Here is a 19,513-nt window from a genome sequence, read left to right on the forward strand (position 1 = left end):
TTCACAGGAGCATTTTAACTAGTTACCCCTGCCTGATAATCTGTCTCTTTAAAAACCTAAACACCAGAGCAATAACCTAACTGTTGGAAACTAAAGGCAATACAGCGGTTATCGTTCATCCTGCGTTCATAAACTCTAAGCATATAGAGGTGGATGATAAGAAAAATGGAAAAAGGAAAAACTTTGTGGCTGTCATGATGGGAACATGACTAGAGATTGGAAAGTGATCAGTCGCCCGTTTTTTTGTCATCTTTTTTTGTAGTTTGCTGGTTAGGAGCTATATAGCTTGCAAAGTAGACAAGAGCATGAGAAAAAAAATAAGTTGAACATAAGCTGGACTGGCTGCTGTTCAGAAGGTGGTGGACATAAGAGTGCTTCTAAACCAAGTTCTAGCATCACCAATACTTTAAGACCCACTTCAATTTTTATACAGTTCATAGGGAACTCAGTGAAATATTTTGCTCTTCACCCCATCTCTAAGGGAGAGCCCATCAACCCTGCAGAGGAAGCTCATTTCAGCCGCTTGTATCCGGGGTCTCTCCCAGGTTCTTTCTGTCATAATCCAGATTTCATGACCATAGGTGAGTAGAGGAAAGCATTATAGCAGCAGCCACACTCATCCGTCTATGGATCTCCCCCTCTATTCTCCTCTCACTCATGAACAGGACCTCAACATACTTCACTCCTCCACTCGAGGCAGGAAATCTCCTCCATCCTGAATAATACAAGCCAGTCAAGAAGCATGGCCTAAGCCGCTTCACACTGGACTGCGAACTGCCACAGTGCCTGCTTTAGATCTTGGCCAGAGGGAGCCAGCAGAACCACATCATCAGCAAAAAACAAGAATGAGACCCTCTGGCCCTTGGTTATGCCTAGAAATACTGTACATAAGGTTGTGAACAGGACTGGTGACAGAGGACTGGTTGGGCAAACTCCCATGAACCCTCAAGTAGCCTGCACATTTCCACAGACGGGAGGAAAACCACACTGCTCCTCCCTAAGCGTCACCCCTAGGAACACTGAAAAGAACTTGTACTATGAACTGGCATTTGGTCCGTAGACTGAAACAAGTCAGAGACCTCCCTCCCGAAAGCGAAGGGATGCAACCTTCTCATCCACCGGTGTAAACTCAAATATGAGACGGTGGAGTTGGGGGGAGACAAGCAGACCCAGCCCCACCCTCCGTCTCTCCCCGCCTGGCCACTGCAGAGTAGAAGAGAGTCCAGCCTCTCAATGCGCTGGGTTCCAGAGCCCATGCTATGTGGGGAGGCAAGTCCGACTATTTCTAGTCAGAATTGCGGCACCTCCTGCACAAGCTCAGGTTTCTAGCCCCCTAGAGGCAGACTTTTATCTATGGATCAAGTCATCGAAGCCTCTGCCCGATGCCCAACCCTCTCTTGAACTGCTACCTCCACCACAATATGGTTGAGGTGTTTCAGTGCCTGGATGATCCCAGAGGCTATGTTCTCATTGGCTTAAATACTCCTGGTAGGGTCTCCCACACAAACAGGCTCTGGGTGACGGGTAAGACAAGGGGTGGCTCAAAAAGCCCCTGCAATGACAAAGTCAAGGCACATAATGTTGCCTGGTATGGTGGAGCCAAGACCCCACCCTGGAGCTAGGCCTGGGGTTAGTTGCTGGGCACCAGGTGGTTGGGTTCTTCCTTGGGGGGGCTGGTTTGGCCCAGCCTGAAGCACTGATATGTCGGCACCGGTCCATGAGGACCTCTTAATACAGAGGTGGACCTTGCAGCCCCTATATACAACATTTTACATCCCAATTTTGCCTTATTTGCTGATAAATGCTGTTAATGTCAAGACAACAAAAATGGTAACTTGAGCGATAAAAGGTTTAGAAGAAAACCACACATCTCTGAAAGACGTTACAGAAATTCCTGCCCTCACTTTAGCAATGACACAGATAAATCATTCATCAATTCATGGATCTTTACACATTATGCATAAATAAATGGACAATCTTTCACATTTGTAAAGATCACATTGCAAATGTGAATGTTATTCATAAATAACTTTTCCTGTTAGGGATTATATAATAGTTATGTAAACTGCAGCTATAAGCTGTCCATCAACCAATAAAATGTTTTAATCTGCATCCACAGTTCTGGCAAAAAAAACTAAGTTCTTCAATGAGATTATGCAGGAAATAAATGAATTTTTCAAATGGTCCTGGCTTCTTTAAAGATATTTTGACTGTAGTATAATGCAAGGCTATTATGCTAAGTTTTAAGAGCCAACGTTAAAGTGAATGATCATTTTTTTAAGTTCCTTGAGGTCAAAAGAAAATACATGACAATAACAACTTTTCATGTAGTTTTATTCCTTTTAAATAAATTAAAAAGTACCCAAAACATTTAAGTAGCTGTTAAACGTACCTTAAACCTAGGAAATAAAAGAAATAAAAAGGAGATTAACATCAGTTATATCTAGAAATTTGAGATATCTGATCATGTTTTGTTTGCGATGAAAACCGTCTTTCTACAGAAAGGGTAAACAGTTTGTCTTTCCTCAAACACAAACCATAATTTGGCAAAAGTCACAATAGCTTTTTTTTCTAATTTAAGTCAGCATTTTCACCCTAGTGTGTTCACATCATCTCCAAGTAGCTTCATATGTTTAGTTTTCCTGCAACATCTTACTGGGTCTTTCTAGTTTCAGTAAAGTTACACAAGACACCGATTGAAGGGTGATGGTTGTGAAAACTGTAGCCGACTTGAGCGGATAGAAACCGTTGGAAAGGAAACGCTAAAAAAAAAAAAAAAACATGGGGGCGCAAAGTTTCCTTATTTCTATAATGTTTTGCAAGACAGGAAACCGGAAAAAGGAAAAGATAAAAAAAAAAAAAAAAAAAAAACTCAGTGGCACAGCTGAGACAAGAGTACAAAAATATAGAGCAATGAATCATTAAATCTTGGTAGATGTGCTCCAAGAAAACTATGCAGCACTAAGGAGAGCATCACACGGCAAACACTCAATACGACTACAGTTTTAGACGTGCGGGGGGACACATGTAAACAAACACGGATCTAAACAGTACCACTCTCATGGCTCACAAGAGACAACATCACAGAATCTTACCGCCAGACTGTCAGACATTCATGAAACACAAAACTTTCACTATTTACACATTTGTGAGACGCCTGGAGCCTCAAAGGGCAAGAATTTAGTGTAATAAACCTCTGTAAATACAGAACTGAAGGTAATGAGGACAGCTGTGCTTACAGAAAAACAAAGCAAAACCTCATGCTTTCTGTAATACCGGCACACAAGTAAATAAAACTAGACAAAAAAAAAAGAGAAAGTTTAAATGGTGCAAAACTCTGTGGAACAAATATATAAATAACAGTTAAAATACAACAGATGTTAGCCAATAAATTCTATTGTCTCCTCAGCTAAAATGCAACATATGATTGTCATTACTCATCTTAAGCATAATCATTCTTAGTAAATGAGTCGTTTCAAAAGACATGACACATCAGTATGCTTACAAAAGCAGTATTTAACTTCTACCACTTCAGGAAGTGGCATTCCTGTCTTTAGTGTGAGTCTTTCTAGATATATACACACACACACAGTGTTTCCATATTCACTCCACTCACTGGTTTTGGCATGAGCACCTTCAAAAAAAAAAAAAAAAGTCATCAGACAGCGAGGACCAATCTCTTCTGAGGGAATTCTTCCTTAAGTGAATGCAAAGTGCATAGCATCAGTCCATCTCTATCCATCCAGATCTTTTAACGGGGCATCAGCGTGTGTGAAAAGAAGACATGATAGTTGCTAAAAATCTGGGACGTCCCTGATGCCTCTAATAACTGGGATGGTGGAAGGTAAGGTGCAGCGAGAGCGCTCTGGTCTCCGACGGATGACAGAATTAAAAAGCATGTCTGGGATAATTGCACTGAAGAAGCAGAGGTGAGCATAAACACCAAAGCCAGCCCTCCGCCATGAGGACTCCCCTGTTAGTCCTCGTCTCCAGACATGAGGAAACCAAGGATAAAGTTGATGGCTTTCTGTCGGTCTTGACTCGACTGCCTGCTGGCCACGTTAGGCGGCGGTCGGATGAGGAGGCTGGCAAAGAGGGTAGCTAGAAACACAAGATCCAAAAACCATGACTGTCGGTTCGCATTTATTCATTTGCATGACATGAATTATTGTTTGCTTGCACCGTTCTCACATCTTTGTTTCAATCACTTATTAATATCAAATAATATTCATAATTATTTTTATTAATATTCAATGCTCATTTGATTACATTCATTCTTGCAAGTTCTGATTCATCAATTCATTTAATTCTCACCTATGAATAATTCATTTCATTATTGGTTCATATTTGATCCTTTAAACTCAGTCCTTTTATTGATTTTTTTTTTTCCCCGTAGGTTCCCCTCATTATTCACCCTTTTCACTTATGCTTTTATTCAATTCAATTTTTCACTAAACCTCTGTATTTTTCTTTTCCCCATTGAAATGTTATTCTAATTACTTTTATTCACCTCAACACACGGTGCATCTCCTTTGTTTCTCCATGTTGTTATTTTTGTTTGTTCTTGGTCATTTAATCCAAAAGACCTTTTTGACTTGTGGCATCAGTCGTCTTTTTTATTGACATCAATAGGTTAGGTAAGCCAATAAAAATATAAACTCCACCCCTGGACCTACTGTAGGAGACAAAAAGCTGGCAAATATAGCTTGACTTTTAGACAATGTTTCCCATCAAATGCAGGGAGCTGTGGCAGAGCTGGAGAGTTCCTTTAATGACAGATGGCTTCACCATAGCTGCACGAGGGAGCATTCTGCAGATCCTTCCTACTTCTTTTATAAGTTATAACATCACTGATGGCAACAAACGAATTATTTGCAACTGTACTGCTGTTTTAATGCAGAAACACAGTTTTATTGTATATCTGATGTAATATTACCCTACTCTTTTGTTTTAATATCCTATTTTTAATAAATGCACCCTGTTGTCATATCTTATATTCCTTACTTTGCTCTATATTAATTTCCCTGCTGTTGCATAATATATTATATTGGTTAAATTGGTTTTATTTCACTCATTTATTCAATTGTTTATTCCTGCATTCTTGTCAACTGGGTGACTCATTCATTTTAATTCATCCTGATATACTTGCATATTTTGTAAGCATCTTTTTTAATTATCATTAGCAGTTCATACTAGTTTTGATTATTCATTGGTATTTATCACGATTTATTTTGTTCCTTTTGATTTATTTGGTTTATGCATTTAAGTTGACACTATTCTTTCATTATTAAGCAATGTCATTTCTCCGCCTGTATATGCAGACAAGTTTTTTTGTTTGGGGGTTTTGTCTCTATTTTCAAGTGAATTTAGTTAATTTGGAAATTGGTTTGGATTGGTTGATGTTAACTGGTCTCTTTTGTGTGTATTTGCTTGATTATTTTATTGGTGTTTGTCAAAGACTCTGAAATAAATTCCTATTCATTCACTCATTCGTTTTATTTGTTCAGATTCTCTTAAATTTCATCCATTCATAAATTGTTCATTATCATTTAACATCTCATTTTCACCTTTGTTCCAGTTCTTTTAGTTCATTTTTTCCACTAAACACACTGAATAAATTCAAATTCAGTATGGTAGATATAATCAGACAGAAGCCGCTCTCTCTTACCTATGAGGCTAGCTGTTAGGTTGTTGTTGTTTGAGTGCCTTAGCAGTTCTTTAAGAAAAGAAACCAAGTAGCGAAACACGTTCCGATGAGCACGGGGCAGCTGGGAGATCAGCTGTGAACAGAGACAGAGCTTCGTCATTAAGAGGATTGTTCATATTTTGCTGGATGACCACAGAAACAGAAGACCTGGCATCTCTGTACCTGCTTGCAGAGGCGGCTGTCATGAGAGCTGTCAAGGCACCGCTGGTACAGTTCATAACACACCACCGGCTCCGGCAAAGCCTCCAGAAATATCAGCAGAGCTTCAGCTACAGAGTGGTTACAACCAGCTGGGTGAGAAGTTAAGAAAGAACCAACATTTATGGAGTCTAATGGAGATCTATTGTGTTTGCACCAAGAAAAAAAATAATAAAAAAAAAGGTTCAGCCCACACGTAGTCTCCATGCTAACTTTTAACATTTTAGTAATGATTAGGCACAATTTAGATTATTTATAAATCAAAATTATTATAATGATCTATAATTTAGATAAAAAATTAGTTATAAGTTTCACATTGGAGCTGGAACTGGTAATAGATTAATAATTCAACATTAATCAGCATTTTCATAAAGTTTTAACAAAAGATGTCAATTTGGGACAACAATAAAAAGTTCTAACTTGTAAACATGTTATACAAACATAAACCACAGCAGGAACTGTGCCATAGCTGTGCTGCTGTTAAAAGATCCACAGTTACATATTTTATAGGTTTTGTTTTATTGTGTGCCTCAGAAGGTAACGGACACAAAAGAATCAGACTAATTTTTTTTTGTCATAGAAGTCTCTCTCTTCAGAGTTGAAAATCGCTTTGTTGGTACAGTATGCTGTATACCATCAGGTGTTTTCTTAGTGAACAATGTTTTTTTTTTTTCTACTGTCAGTTTTTCTTTCAGCAAATTATAACCTTGCCTCTTAAAAACATGGGAGGTTCATTTTACAGAGCTGAAATGATATGCAATAATATAATGTCTTCTCCAACTTCAGTTTCAGCAATTTCCCTCAATGCTGTCTAGAAGTACTTTGGGATCATATTTCTGAAGGGGGATAAGTCTGTGGCACTAGGAGCTGAGACCTGGCACAATTTAAGTGTTAGGAATGGTGTCTCCTTTTCTGGAGGAGCTCGGAGGAGCATATGAGACAACATGGGCAAGTTCTCTGTCCTGCACTTAGCTTTTAATGCTGATGGCAAATGGTCAGGAATGTTAGCCTGACCAGCCAGTTTGATTTACACAGTGTATAGAGTTCATAAGACCAATCAGATTATGCTAAACTGACTTATGACCCATGCAGGTGGTCTGATTGCTCAGGCTAAAGGGATAGAGCATTAAACTGTTACTATGCAGCACACATGTACATGAAATCAATCCCAATCTATGGATCAATAACAAATTATCTATGTCAGTTTACTCTGTTCAAATGAAATCCCAATAGGTGTTTTGGTGTCTATAATAATAATTTTCTCTTTACGTATTTTACACAAATGTCTTAGTATTTATTCAATTATATTTTCAAACACTTTTCAGACAGCTTTTTTAAATTATTTTCTTTTCATATGCCAAGTTACACTTAAACAAGTATTTTACTCAAACACTTTTTTATAATAAATAATTATAATGTTGAGGAATATATTTATTTTCAATTAAAGACCTTAATTCTCTATCAAATTAAACTCGTGTATTGACCTTGTTGCTATATTCTTTGAGTTATATTTCCCTTCTTGATGCCACCTGATCTGGAACCAAATATACCAATTCTATTCAGAGAGTAAAGCCCACCACCTGCAGAAATGGTGCCCACATCTGCCTTAGGCTGGATGAAACAGCCTCAGGTTATATCAGAACCACAGTCACCGTTCTGCAGCTGTCCCAGATCAAAGTATGTCTAAATCACAGTGACTAAAGACAGCTGCATGGCTGTCAAGTTTTAGCCCCTATTTTTATTTCGATCAACCTAAATGTCAGCAAATTTCATAGTATGACATGATAATCATCCTAAAAAGCCTGAGGAAACAAAGACACCATGATAAATAGAACTTAATAGGCACCAGGTTGTATATATATATTTTGAGTAGATGATGGGGTTAGACTGGATATTGCAATTTTATCAGAAATGAACGAAATGGATTTGATAAAATAATATCGAGTGGGACTGCTTGAGTGTTGAAGGATACGCAAATACTCTGGGATGCTGGTGTCCAGACAATCAATGATGCTCTGGAGCTCCTCCTGTAGACCTGGGGTCTGGAACAAGTCCTCCTGGGGGACAAGGTAGGAATACAAAAGCTCAAATACTTTAGATATATTACCATCTGAGATCACAGATCACTTTACAATAAGAAAACTCGATTTATATTGTGAATCAAAAACAAATTTAATCTTAAACTCAGCTCAAGCTTCTTCAAATCAGTGAGCTTGGCATAAGAACTCAAATCTCACTTAAAATAAATACAAGTCATCACTTCCACTGATCTCATGAGACCCAGATCCCATCACAGATAAACACATACTGTTAACCACTCAAAGTTTCCTTTGGGACAGAGAGATCAAGATCTTTTTTTTTTTTTTTAACATGACCCATCTTTCATAAAATAACTGTAATCTTGCAAATTATTTTTCTTTATTTATTAGGGAAATAAAGTAATCTTGGGAAGAATGAAGTGCTCTCACCCCTAGGGCTGGGTATTTTCGCCAAAATCCTGAATCGATTCGATTTTGATTAATAAAGTTCTAAATCGATTAATTTCGATTCCATCTGTTTTTGCAATAATGAAAGTGGTTCAACTGTGTTTCAAAATACACGTGTATTTTATTTTTTTCCTGTCATATTAAACACAAAGCGCAAAGTTGTAAATCAGACAGTTTAAACTTAATATGTGAACAAAACTGTCTCATAAGTGCAAACTTGTTTGTGAAAAGTGAAGCCTCACCCACTCAGACATGCATAAGCTGCATTATCTTCTCTGCACAAATCACATTTGCAGCATTGTCTTTAACAACTACAAGGTGTTTGCTGGTCAGCCCCCATTTGCTAATGTCTTCAGTCAACCTATTGGCTATATTTGTAGCTGTCTGGCTTGAAGTAATCGTGAGTGCATCTTTCCTGCTCATTTTGAATTGCTATGCCATAAGCCACGACATTAAATTTGGAAATTAGGATGCGATATCCATGGTGATTTGTGGAGGAAGATGCCGTTTTACTTTGCTGTGCTAAGATCTCCTAAAGTATTCCTTCAAGAACAATCACAAAAGGTTAAGAATCAATTATCTTAACCTGCAAACAGACACTTGGGAGATGAAGCTTTTTGCAGTTTCTATTAAAACTTCTTAAAACCCACCGGGTCGCCAGCGACAATAAGAGGTTAATGCCTTCTAATGTTCATTTTGGACAGTGTGCTAAGAGAGCAAAACCTAGCACAGCAACCTGCTTTATTAGAGGATTCCTTCCATGTTGATGTGTAACACAACTGTGCCATCTGCTTCTTTAGCAACTTCTTTTTGGAAAACATTTCATCTAATTTGGCTTCATCTTTGTCAAAATCTTTGTTTTGTTAAATTGTATAATTTAACAAATTAAAACAATTTTGGAACCAAATTAATACTATATTTATGACCTCATGTGTAAAATCCTATATTTGAAATCTGTTTCTTAATGGTACTACGTAGGGCTGGGAAATTAATTATTTTTCTGAATTCAAAATATATTCTGCTTTAATCTTTGTAAAATGATGTTTTTTACAATCAACTCCTAGGGCTTCTATAGTTCAGAAGGTTATCAGTTTGCCACTTTTTGTTCTTAGATCTCTACTCATTACTAATAAACTTTCTGACTGTGTAATAACACTGGCTGCAAACATACTCATGCCATATTTTTTTTTTTGTTGAAAAAAAAAAAAGCCAATGCCTGCCAACTTTTTTCACAGCTTGGATCACACCAAGAATCCTGGTCAACTCCCAGGATGAAGCACAACTGAAATAAAAGTAATTCCTCTCATTTGTCATTTTCTAAAATTAAACTAAAATGAAAAAAAATATATATATATATAATTCAGTATGAACATATTTTTAAGCCGGATCCACCAGCTCTAGTTCTGTGTGTAACCAATTTATTAACTTTAAAGGATAGACCTAATAAGGTTCCTACACCCTTATATGTTAAATTTCTTTAATTTTCTAGACTGGATCTCCTGAAGGTAACGGATCTTTAAATTTGGAGAGAATGGATAGAAGGAAGAAAAGGACAAAACACACAAGGGACAAAGGAAGGAAGGATTTGACTGTTGCACGGAGAGCAGAGCATAGAAATACAAATATCTTTCTGTGCTTCGTTTTTCTCCATAATTGTTCAGACAATAATTGTTCAGACAATTTTCCCATCCAACGGCAGACTGCAAAGTAACTGTAAAAATATGCATTATATTGTTGTGGCTCCATTTCTTATAAAGAGAAACAACTTGTGTTGGAAAACCCTAATTTCAAATTAATAAAGACTGAAATAATAAATGATCTGATGTTGGTGTTTTTGTTTGCCCACATAAAATTTTTTTTGAAGTTTACATCAGTTATTGCACATTTTATTTTTGTGGTCTTAAAGCGATTCTTTAAAAAAGTAAATTAATAAAAAAAAAAAATAATAATAATAATAAAAATTTAAAAAATTATAAAAAGAAAATAAAAAAGAAAAAAATTATAACAAAAGAAAAAAAAGAAAAAAAAAGTGATTATTTTTTTCCAGCGACTGAAGAAAACATGGTCTTTTAGGATTATTAATAGAAAACAACAAAGACAATAAAAAAAAAACAAAAAAAAAATTTTAAATACTGTATTTCATAATTTCTATGAGCCTTCTCACCTGATCACAGGATTTGGTGAAAAGGTGGTTAACCAGGATCCAAACCTCCTTAGGAATCTTCAGAGGTTTATCCTCAGGACTTCCTCCATCCACCAGCAGAAAGTTCATGCACTTTTCCTGAAATACAACAAAATCAAATCAAGAACACCTTCATTTCTGTTCTTAAAATACACGTTTAGAGCAATTTTTCTGTGAAAATGAGATCATGAATTTCCCACTAAAAATGGTATGTTTATTTATTAGTGGAGGAGAAAGATCGTCTCCAAAAGCTAGATAACTGAAGGCGAGCCTTTTCATTAGGCTAGATCTCCAAAAGCAAGCACAGCTATGTGAAGGAAAGAAAAAAAGGAGAGGACAATAAGGATGATTGAATGAAGCACATATGTTTCTACAGCAATTTAAGATTGGTTCTTTAAATTCCTTTAATCTGAGCGCTAAGGCAGGGAAAGGGCTTTGAAATTATAAATCCTGCTCTGAACAGAAGTGGATCCTTAGCTTCTCTAGACAACATGATATTTCAGAAGCTATAGAATCTGGACTGGACCCAGTCTCTAAAAAATTATTTATAAAAACAAATTACTCATATGTTACTCATCATGCCTAAAATGACAAAATAATAAGAATACCGGGTCAAATACAAATGATTAATAAACTATAAAATATGTAACCATAGCAAATAGTTCAAGGTAGGATTGCAAATTAACAAGAAATTAAATTAATAGCTAAATTGATGAACTGCAAGTTGTTAAATAAATTGAAGCTTCCATTTTGTTGTTTTCCTGCAGCTTTGTGCACAGAAATAATTGGGTTTTTTTGTGTGTACCCAGTGCCTGTGCAACAGAAGGAACTGAGCTGATCTAATATCTAAGCAGACATGCCAAATATATTTCTGCACTTTAAATGCCATGAGAGTTTTGTACTTACTACTTAAATAGTTTAGGTGAAGTCATCAGCATCTTGAATTTAATCCAAAAGGTAATAATGCTCAAAAAATAAAAATAGTAGAAAAGCAAGAGAATTGTTTTTTTTTTTTTCATTTATTTTAATGGATGCTTGTATTTATCTGCAGATTTAAATCCATTCAATATTTGCAGTCTGAGAGAAAAACAAAAAAAACAAAGAATCTATTATTTGTTTAAACTAGCAATTATTTTGCGAATCGATAAATCGATTAATAATCAGATAGCCAAAGGTTCCCCAAATAAGATTTTTTTTTTTATTAATGAAATTAAACCAAGGGAAACTAAACTTTTCCACTTGAGGAGTTCTGGATAGAACACATTGACGGACAAAAAAGCTTTTTTATTTTGTTTCACAATTTTGCTATTGCTACTGCTCTAAGTGGGTCGCTCTCTCAACTAAAGGTATGTTTTACAGTCTCTAGACTCCAGTTAACGATTAATCGTTTACTAAATTAGCTGACGGTTGTTTCAATAATTGAATAATAATGATCTGATTAATTATTTCAGCCCCAATTTAAACATTTATTAATAGGGTTAAATAATTATAGGCAACTAAAAGATGCATAGGCAATTTTGATTATATAAATGAGGGTTTGATTTAAACGTATAAATATCTAACCCTGTATGGAAAACAAAAAAAAGCAATTAATTCAATTTTTTGTAAAGTTCTAAATTTAGAAAAAAATCAATCAAGTTGCATTTTTTTTTCCAGTTCAAAAAAAGCAGCGAAAGCACAAAATGAATGACGTTCTTGCCAAAGAATTTATGCAGCCTTTAATCTGTGTCTTTATTGATGTCATTTCCTGACATGACTGATTTTCTGCTACGAGGAGGATGAATGAGGGTCGATAATTTGTCAAGAAGAAAAATGATGACAGACTCTAATCATGGATAAGGCTGACCTCATTGTGCCTGATAAACTGGTTTCTGTAAATGATTTACCTTTTCCGTATCGCTGTCCTCTCCCTTAGAAAGAAGTCAGCCCACAACCACAGCAGAGAAAGGAGCAAGAGGAGAAAGAAATGTAGAGAAAAACAGAGGAAAAAGATGAATAAAAGTAGAAAAACCTGAAGAAAACGTAATGATCTTCCATAAATATGTTTATATTATCAGTCAAGTAGGGAAATCAAATGGTTGAAGTGGAAAAACAGGAGTGACGGCACCTGTTTATTCCAAAGTTTGATCAGATAAGGTGGAAAATATACTGAGAGCAGAAAGAGGTGATTATGGGAAGACCAGAAACTCTTAGTATGACACAGACTTCAGCGGGTCTAAACCAAGTCAAATATTCCGAGTTTTTCCAGAGGTCCAGTCCAACGTTTCTGCTACTTCCTTGTTCACTCTGCCCCACACAGAAATATACAAGCTGAGACAGTTTATGCCTTCCAAATATAGAGCGATTTGTGACTGTGTTCACCCTGAGGAAAGAATAAGCCCTCACATGTTCACATGCTGCTCTCAGGAAGCAGAGTGAGAGCAGGTCACAGCTTTCTGATTAGATCTCAACTAAAGAAAAAAAAAAAAGGCTCCAACCAAATCTGTAATGTTAGGTAAACCAGCTGTTTTTTTGTTTTTTTTTTAAATCAGTGTTACAGCGTCCTACTCGTTCTATTTTTCTTACCAGGTCGATGAGATTCTCGACCTCTCTGACTGGCTTCTTTATGCGACACAAAGTCTCAAGCGAAGTGCCAAAACAGCTGGACAGGTAGTTCCCGGAAATGGTGATGAAGTAGTCTTTGCCACGGTCCAAGTGGAGCACCAGTATGTCGTAAATAGTGTCTTGTCCAGAGTTAAGCAGGGTGACCGAGTCTTTACTGACGTACACCTCCAGATAGATTTCCAGCGCCTCACCTGTTCAAAGAGGAGAAAATAATTAGATGAAATGCTTATTTTTCTAAGGAAACGTGTGAAGTGTGGCTGGAGGATTATAGTCGTCTGGTCTTTGCTTTTGTTTGCTTCTCATACAAAGAAGAGCTACATCAATTAGAAGGAAACTAATTCTCTTTCTGGCTTACTTGGCTCCAAGAATCCTTTGTTTGGCTCTGCACGCAGCCACGGCTTGCAATAGTTTGGATCATTTGGTTTGGGGATGAAGGCAAAGTGACAGGGAACCTGCCCATCGTTTGTAATAACGAAGCGCTCCTTCTGAAGCTGCCGGAATTTAACATCTTTAAACGTAAACTACAAGACAAAGAAGGCAAACAAAGCAAAAAAGTGAATCTCAGCTTTACTGAGGATTATATTTGGATTCTTTGCCACCTTTAATGGCGATTCATAAAATATTAAAAGCCAGTCGGAGGAATATTTAGTGATTACCTCAAACCTGCTCAGAGAGACCGAGGGAAGGCAGTCGTTTTCCAATCGATCCATGTCTCGAACAATGGCCTCAAACACCTTTTTTTGGCGATTCTCATCAACAACTTTCACCTGTTACACAAACAGACAGACATCAACATTAATTTACATATAATACATTTCCTAAGGCACAATAAAATAGCTAAACATTAATAGCTCTTTAAGAAATTCTTCATTCTCAGAGTTTGACAACAGTCTTGACCAGACAGTGAATGAGTCCAGTTTTACCACCTGATCTGAACCATCATCTCATTTGGGCATTTAGGTTACCGGTAAATGATTACGGCATCAGAGGTCCCTTTTTTTAATCTTTGATTATTAAAGCATAGTTAACCATATCATATGAAATATAAAAGATTTTGCTGAGTAAATGGATTCCTGTACATGTTTCCCTTCATATTGCATCACCATGTTTATCTGTAATTTAGTTATGTCAGTCTTTAGAATATGCACAATATTGCAATACAGGTGTGATGAAATGCAGAGTTGAAAAATAGAAAAAATAAATGAATATACAGTTGTTCTACACATCAAGAGACAAAAAATGCACAGCTGGAAGTAATCTCAGGGACAGATCGGGTACAGATGAGTCATATAACAAAGAGAATAAAAAAAAACATTTTTTCAGCAGAGTAATTATTATCGTTTTACACAATATAGTATTGTTTGTATAATTAGGGAGAGACATTTGTCATTTCTGTCCTCATCCATAAAGCAGATGCACATATGTGAATGAGCTAACGATACAGATCAGGTAGTGACATCCAGATACAGTCCACCCCTCTGACATAAATAAAAAGCAGATGAATGACTATGCTGATATATCTTTGCTTGTCAATTTGCTTTTTAAAGCATATTAAAACATAGAGAAAGAAAGCTAACATTAGCCTAGCATTGCACATTTGAGAACATTTCCCTGTGCACAGATCCTCAGCAGAGTGAAATGCACACTTGCTGAAGAAATTTTGTTGCAATGCATGCCTACACCAAAGGTCCTTCAGAAATATAATTGTTGTACTGTACTATAGAGCGCACCTCACCATAAGCCATGCCCAATACGTTTTTTTTTTTTTTTACTGGAAACTTACATATAAGCCGCATCGGGATGAAGAAGAATACCATAAAAAGTAAAAAAAAAAAAAAACCACTGGACTTGTGTTCCAAGTTTGAAGACGTTTCACTTCCCATCCAGAAAGCTTTCTCAATTTAAAGTTGAGGAGAATGCTAGCTCCTGTTAGCTCAGAGGAGTAAGAGCTTCTAATGAAAGATGGGGCTTCATCAACTCTTTATTTCAGCTCTGTAGGAGTTGAGCCCAGTCTCTTCATTGGTTCGGCAGCTTTAATGAGGCAAACAAATGTCAAAATGTGTGAATTTGGGACATTTGTTCTCCTTTCTGCCTGCCGCTAGCATGTTCTTGTGCTACATGAAAATTAGCCCCTTATTCTTTCAGTTCCAACTTTGACTTCCCCCTCTAGCAGGTTAGGAGAAATTCACTACTTATAAGCCCCATAGTTTAAAGTGTGGGGAAAGAAACAGCAGATTATAGTCCGGAAAATAACGTATTCGCACTTTAGAGAAAGTTAGCATTGAAGAAGCTTTGTAAAACCTGTTAATGGATGGACAGAGAAAAAAAGCATCAATGTGAAAAACAAAAGGAATATATTCATAATACTATTATAGAAAATGGTTTGTTAATGTGATGAATTGGAGTAAGTCAACAGCAACTTTGAATATATATCTGAAGAGGTTTTGTCCCTTAGGGTTTGTTTTTTTTCCCTTTACATCCATATGAAACAAATTGTGTACTTGCTCAATAACAAAACAATGAAAGTAATAAATACTTCAGTTTCCATTTGTCATAAACAAAACAGAGAGCTGCTAAGGTACGAAAATCAGTGACAGTTGAAAAAGAGAGCAAAGCTTTTTTGCCTTTGGGTTTTAAATATATATCCAAAATCAGCAAGTTTTGAACACTTGTTAAAACAAATTTTGAACCAGACCTAAAATAAACAAATTTTAACTTAATAAAATACACCATTTAAAACTGCTTCATTAAAGCTATTTTTAAAAAACTTACAAACCAGTTTTGTAAGTCAGGATACAAACCAGATTATGCGTTTGCTGCTCATTCGCCGGCTAACCATCGTGCAAAATAAGCCCGTTGCAAAAGAAAAGCTAAAGGTTAAAGACAGCAGTTTTTGAAAGCTGAACAGACTGAGCTATATCAGACTGTTAACTGGACCCTCCGTTTGGTCATGATGCATCATCAGCCCTTGCCTTAAATTATATGCATACCAATGCAGATAATAGTACTTACATTTTTATATCGTTGCGAAGCAATAAAATTATATTTAAAAAAATCTAATGGAAAAAAATATAAATAACCTTTATTACTAGGCTGTCATGTACTGTAGCGGATGTTAAAATTACATTTGCTGTGTGGCTTATATTAAATAATCATTGACTACATTGTTAGAGATGCTGGAGGACACACAAAGCAACAGTGAGCATTAGGGACAGTTTCTTTTGTTTGGAAGCTATACAAAAAAATATATTTGCTAATAATCTTCTCCTGGTCTTCTGATCTTAACTGGCAATTACTTTTATACCTCTAAAAGTTTGACTATCCCTTCTTTTAAGGTGATGGTTTCAAACAGCAAATTCTTGGGAGCCAGTTCCCTGTAACTTTCAGATTTCCCCTAGACCAACAAACCTGAATCAAACGGCCAAATTGTTTCATTAACCTGCAGTCAAGCTCTACAGAGCTCTGCTACAGAGCTAATATGAAACAGTGAAACATCTAAAAGCTGCAGATCAATGGCCTTCTGGGACTGGAGTTTAAGATCATTGTTTTAAGTTGTTAAACAAATATCTGCTACTGGACCTCTTACCCCAATTTTGAAGAGTGAGCTGACAGGCTTATGGTCACTGGTTCTCATTTCCATGTGACTTCTGTATTTAAGCTGCTGGACGTTGCTGCCCCTCCAAAGAATCCTATCACACCATGCAGGGATTCGGCACTTCCCACTGCAGGAAACAGATAAACGTTTCACAGGAAAACATGGGAGGCAAAAGGCATGAAGCATGCAAGTAAAAACTGCTAAATGTGCATTAGTGGAAGGATAGGGCCGGAAATGGTTTAATCTGGTGAAAACAGAACCATGGGGCCAAAACTGTAGCAGTGAAAACTCAAGTTTAATTACCCACGATTTAAAATTGCAGGCATCCAACTTATCTGGCCTGACTGCATCCAGAGACTAAAAATTCAATGATGGGCTCTAGCAGAAGTTTTCATCTGTATTTGTAGCAGATTCATTATAGTTTTACAGTTCAATTTCAATAATTATTACATTTTTTTCAGCTTTATTAGCCTTGAATGATGATGGTCAGATGGAAACTCAAAGGTGTAAACCTTTTTCCTATCTGTAAACACACCATACTGGAAGCACTCTCCAGTGCGGACAGTGATGTTTTTTAGTGTCAGTCAGGCATTGAAATTTTACTTTAAGAATAAGTCACCAGTTCATGCATGCAGCTGGATAGTGAGAGAGAACACAGTCAGTTTAACAAACTAAAACTCAAATCCTCAACTCAGAGTTTCCAACCTTAGGCTAGATCAATTCAGTTTTCGGTTTCCCAAAGGCTGCTGTTAGTTAATCAACTGTAAGTGGGTCCATTCAGAGATGAACACATGTGGAAGCAATATGAAAAGCCATTATCAGTGGAGCCCCGATTCAACGAGTCACCATGACAACAGATAACAGGAAATGCCTATTTCACACCATTGGAACTAGAGATTTTTACTGTAATGCAGGAAAAAAAAGAATTTTGTTTTAGAAAGAAAAACAGCGCTACAGCTGTAAAGCAGAGGAAGATGGCGAAGAAGATTGTTGCTCGAGTTAATGTGCAAGTTTATATGAAGTGCACTATGACAAGCCGTTTTAACCGTTAAAAGCCATTTTACAAAGTTAAAAAACTAAATTGTACTAGTAAGAATTAAGTTTTATATAGCCACAAATGTTTACACAATTTAAGTAGCCATTTTGACATTTATCAGCTTGACCTCGCAGTAAAATAATACAAATCCTGGCCAGTAATATTAGTAATATGGAGATATGAAATTAATTTCTAGACATCCAGAATGTTTATCTTAGATGTGAACAGTGTAATTTTGACAAGGAAAAAATGTTTTTAGATATCAGAAATACATATTCAGTCAAACTAATATCAATCAAAACAGCCTTCCAAAGGCTATTGTAATCACAGTAACATTCCAAAGAAAACAAGTTTATTGATTGAATGGTAGTATTCTGTTTAGGTGAAATCACCTTTCAGCTGATAAAGATCAGGTATAAAAACTGCTGAAACAGGTAGGACCTGTGTTTCATCTCATGTAAATCCTGATTTTGAATTTATCTCACATTAAACAGTAAATACTAAATGGCTGCTTGACTATGCAGTTGTTTTCTATAATGCTTTTATCACATCAATGTGCTCTTATAGATGCCATGTTCTGTTAAATCCATGTGAATTAAGTCTGTGTAATGCTCCAAATATGAGGACAGATATAGTCCGGATGTATGAGATGGATTGTCAGGTGAAACGATAGCGCTTATAAATATAACTTTCTGGATATAAATGATATCTATACGCGGTCTGAGAACCAATTAATATTTAATTATCTGCTAATTTAGTGTCACTCATGTTTTAATGTGTGTAACAGACCTAGTCAATTATTTATTTTTTCATTGTTCGCAAAATCAGGAAATAAAACAACATGATAGTCTTTAAGGAGGGCAGAGACAGAGGACACTGAGTTTATTGAGGAAAACCTCCATCTGACCAGGTTAGCTCTGGGGGAAACGTTACTATGGTAACAGGCACACAGGATGCATAAACTCTATTCGCCAAACAAAGAGAAATGTTTTCAGTAAACCTGCTTTTTGAAACAGGCCTGAAGACTTTCAGCAGATAGAGACTTGGATACGGCAAAGTTTTATTGTTTACTGCTTTCGTTAGGAATCATGCTGATCTTACTTTTGGAAGAAAAAAAGTGAAGCTATATCATGTGTATTTTTTTGGAACAATGAAAACATTTAATTTTGTTTTTTTTTAAACAAACTGATGCACATCATGTTTTTTTTTTTGTTTTTTTACCTCGAGTCATATCGGTCCGTCTTGTTGTCATACTTGTATGTGGGAATGAAGTTAATCTCTCCCTCCATGAAGTCTGTAAAGGCTCTTTTGGTCTGCCTCTGAATGTTCAACTGTACATGGAAAGTGCCAACAGTTGCATTTCATTTGGGAAACATATTCACACATCTTATATATGTAGACTGTACTTAATGCATATATCATATTTAGGTCAAAAGAAGTCCATTACCTGGTCATACTCCTGCAGCTTCTTCAACGCATTCGAAGCAATGAGCCTTTTGACTTCTGATGCATCATACATGAAGAGACGGTAATTTAGGTCTCCAAGCCAGATTACTACACTGAGAAACACAAAGTCAAAAGAAGAGGTTTTAAACAAAAGACTTACCAGGGTAATATGTTGGTAAATCTGACCAATCTCAGTCTGGCTGTTACGCTTAAAGTTAAACTGTGCTTAAAAATCTGAATAAAAATAAAAGGACAAAAA

General features: G+C 36.3%; 1 protein-coding gene across 1 annotated transcript in view; it reads right to left on the reverse strand.

The window, feature by feature from the left end:
- Positions 1–2,325: 2,325 nt before the first annotated feature.
- ocrl (oculocerebrorenal syndrome of Lowe) overlaps positions 2,326–19,513 on the reverse strand; it is a 31,951-nt gene continuing 14,763 nt past the window's right edge. The window contains exons 10-21 of the mRNA XM_015388415.1: positions 19,256–19,367; positions 19,030–19,139; positions 16,764–16,899; positions 13,834–13,944; positions 13,533–13,698; positions 13,139–13,368; positions 12,460–12,483; positions 10,556–10,672; positions 7,878–7,962; positions 5,870–5,997; positions 5,669–5,780; positions 2,326–4,101 (exon numbers count right to left, since the gene is read on the reverse strand). Coding sequence (XP_015243901.1) covers positions 3,977–4,101; positions 5,669–5,780; positions 5,870–5,997; positions 7,878–7,962; positions 10,556–10,672; positions 12,460–12,483; positions 13,139–13,368; positions 13,533–13,698; positions 13,834–13,944; positions 16,764–16,899; positions 19,030–19,139; positions 19,256–19,367 — 1,456 coding nt within the window. The 3' untranslated portion in view covers positions 2,326–3,976. The remainder of the gene's footprint in view (positions 4,102–5,668; positions 5,781–5,869; positions 5,998–7,877; positions 7,963–10,555; positions 10,673–12,459; positions 12,484–13,138; positions 13,369–13,532; positions 13,699–13,833; positions 13,945–16,763; positions 16,900–19,029; positions 19,140–19,255; positions 19,368–19,513) is intronic.

Source organism: Cyprinodon variegatus, unplaced genomic scaffold, assembly GCF_000732505.1.
Source record: "Cyprinodon variegatus isolate N-32 unplaced genomic scaffold, C_variegatus-1.0 Scaffold19, whole genome shotgun sequence".
NCBI classification, from domain to species: domain Eukaryota; kingdom Metazoa; phylum Chordata; class Actinopteri; order Cyprinodontiformes; family Cyprinodontidae; genus Cyprinodon; species Cyprinodon variegatus.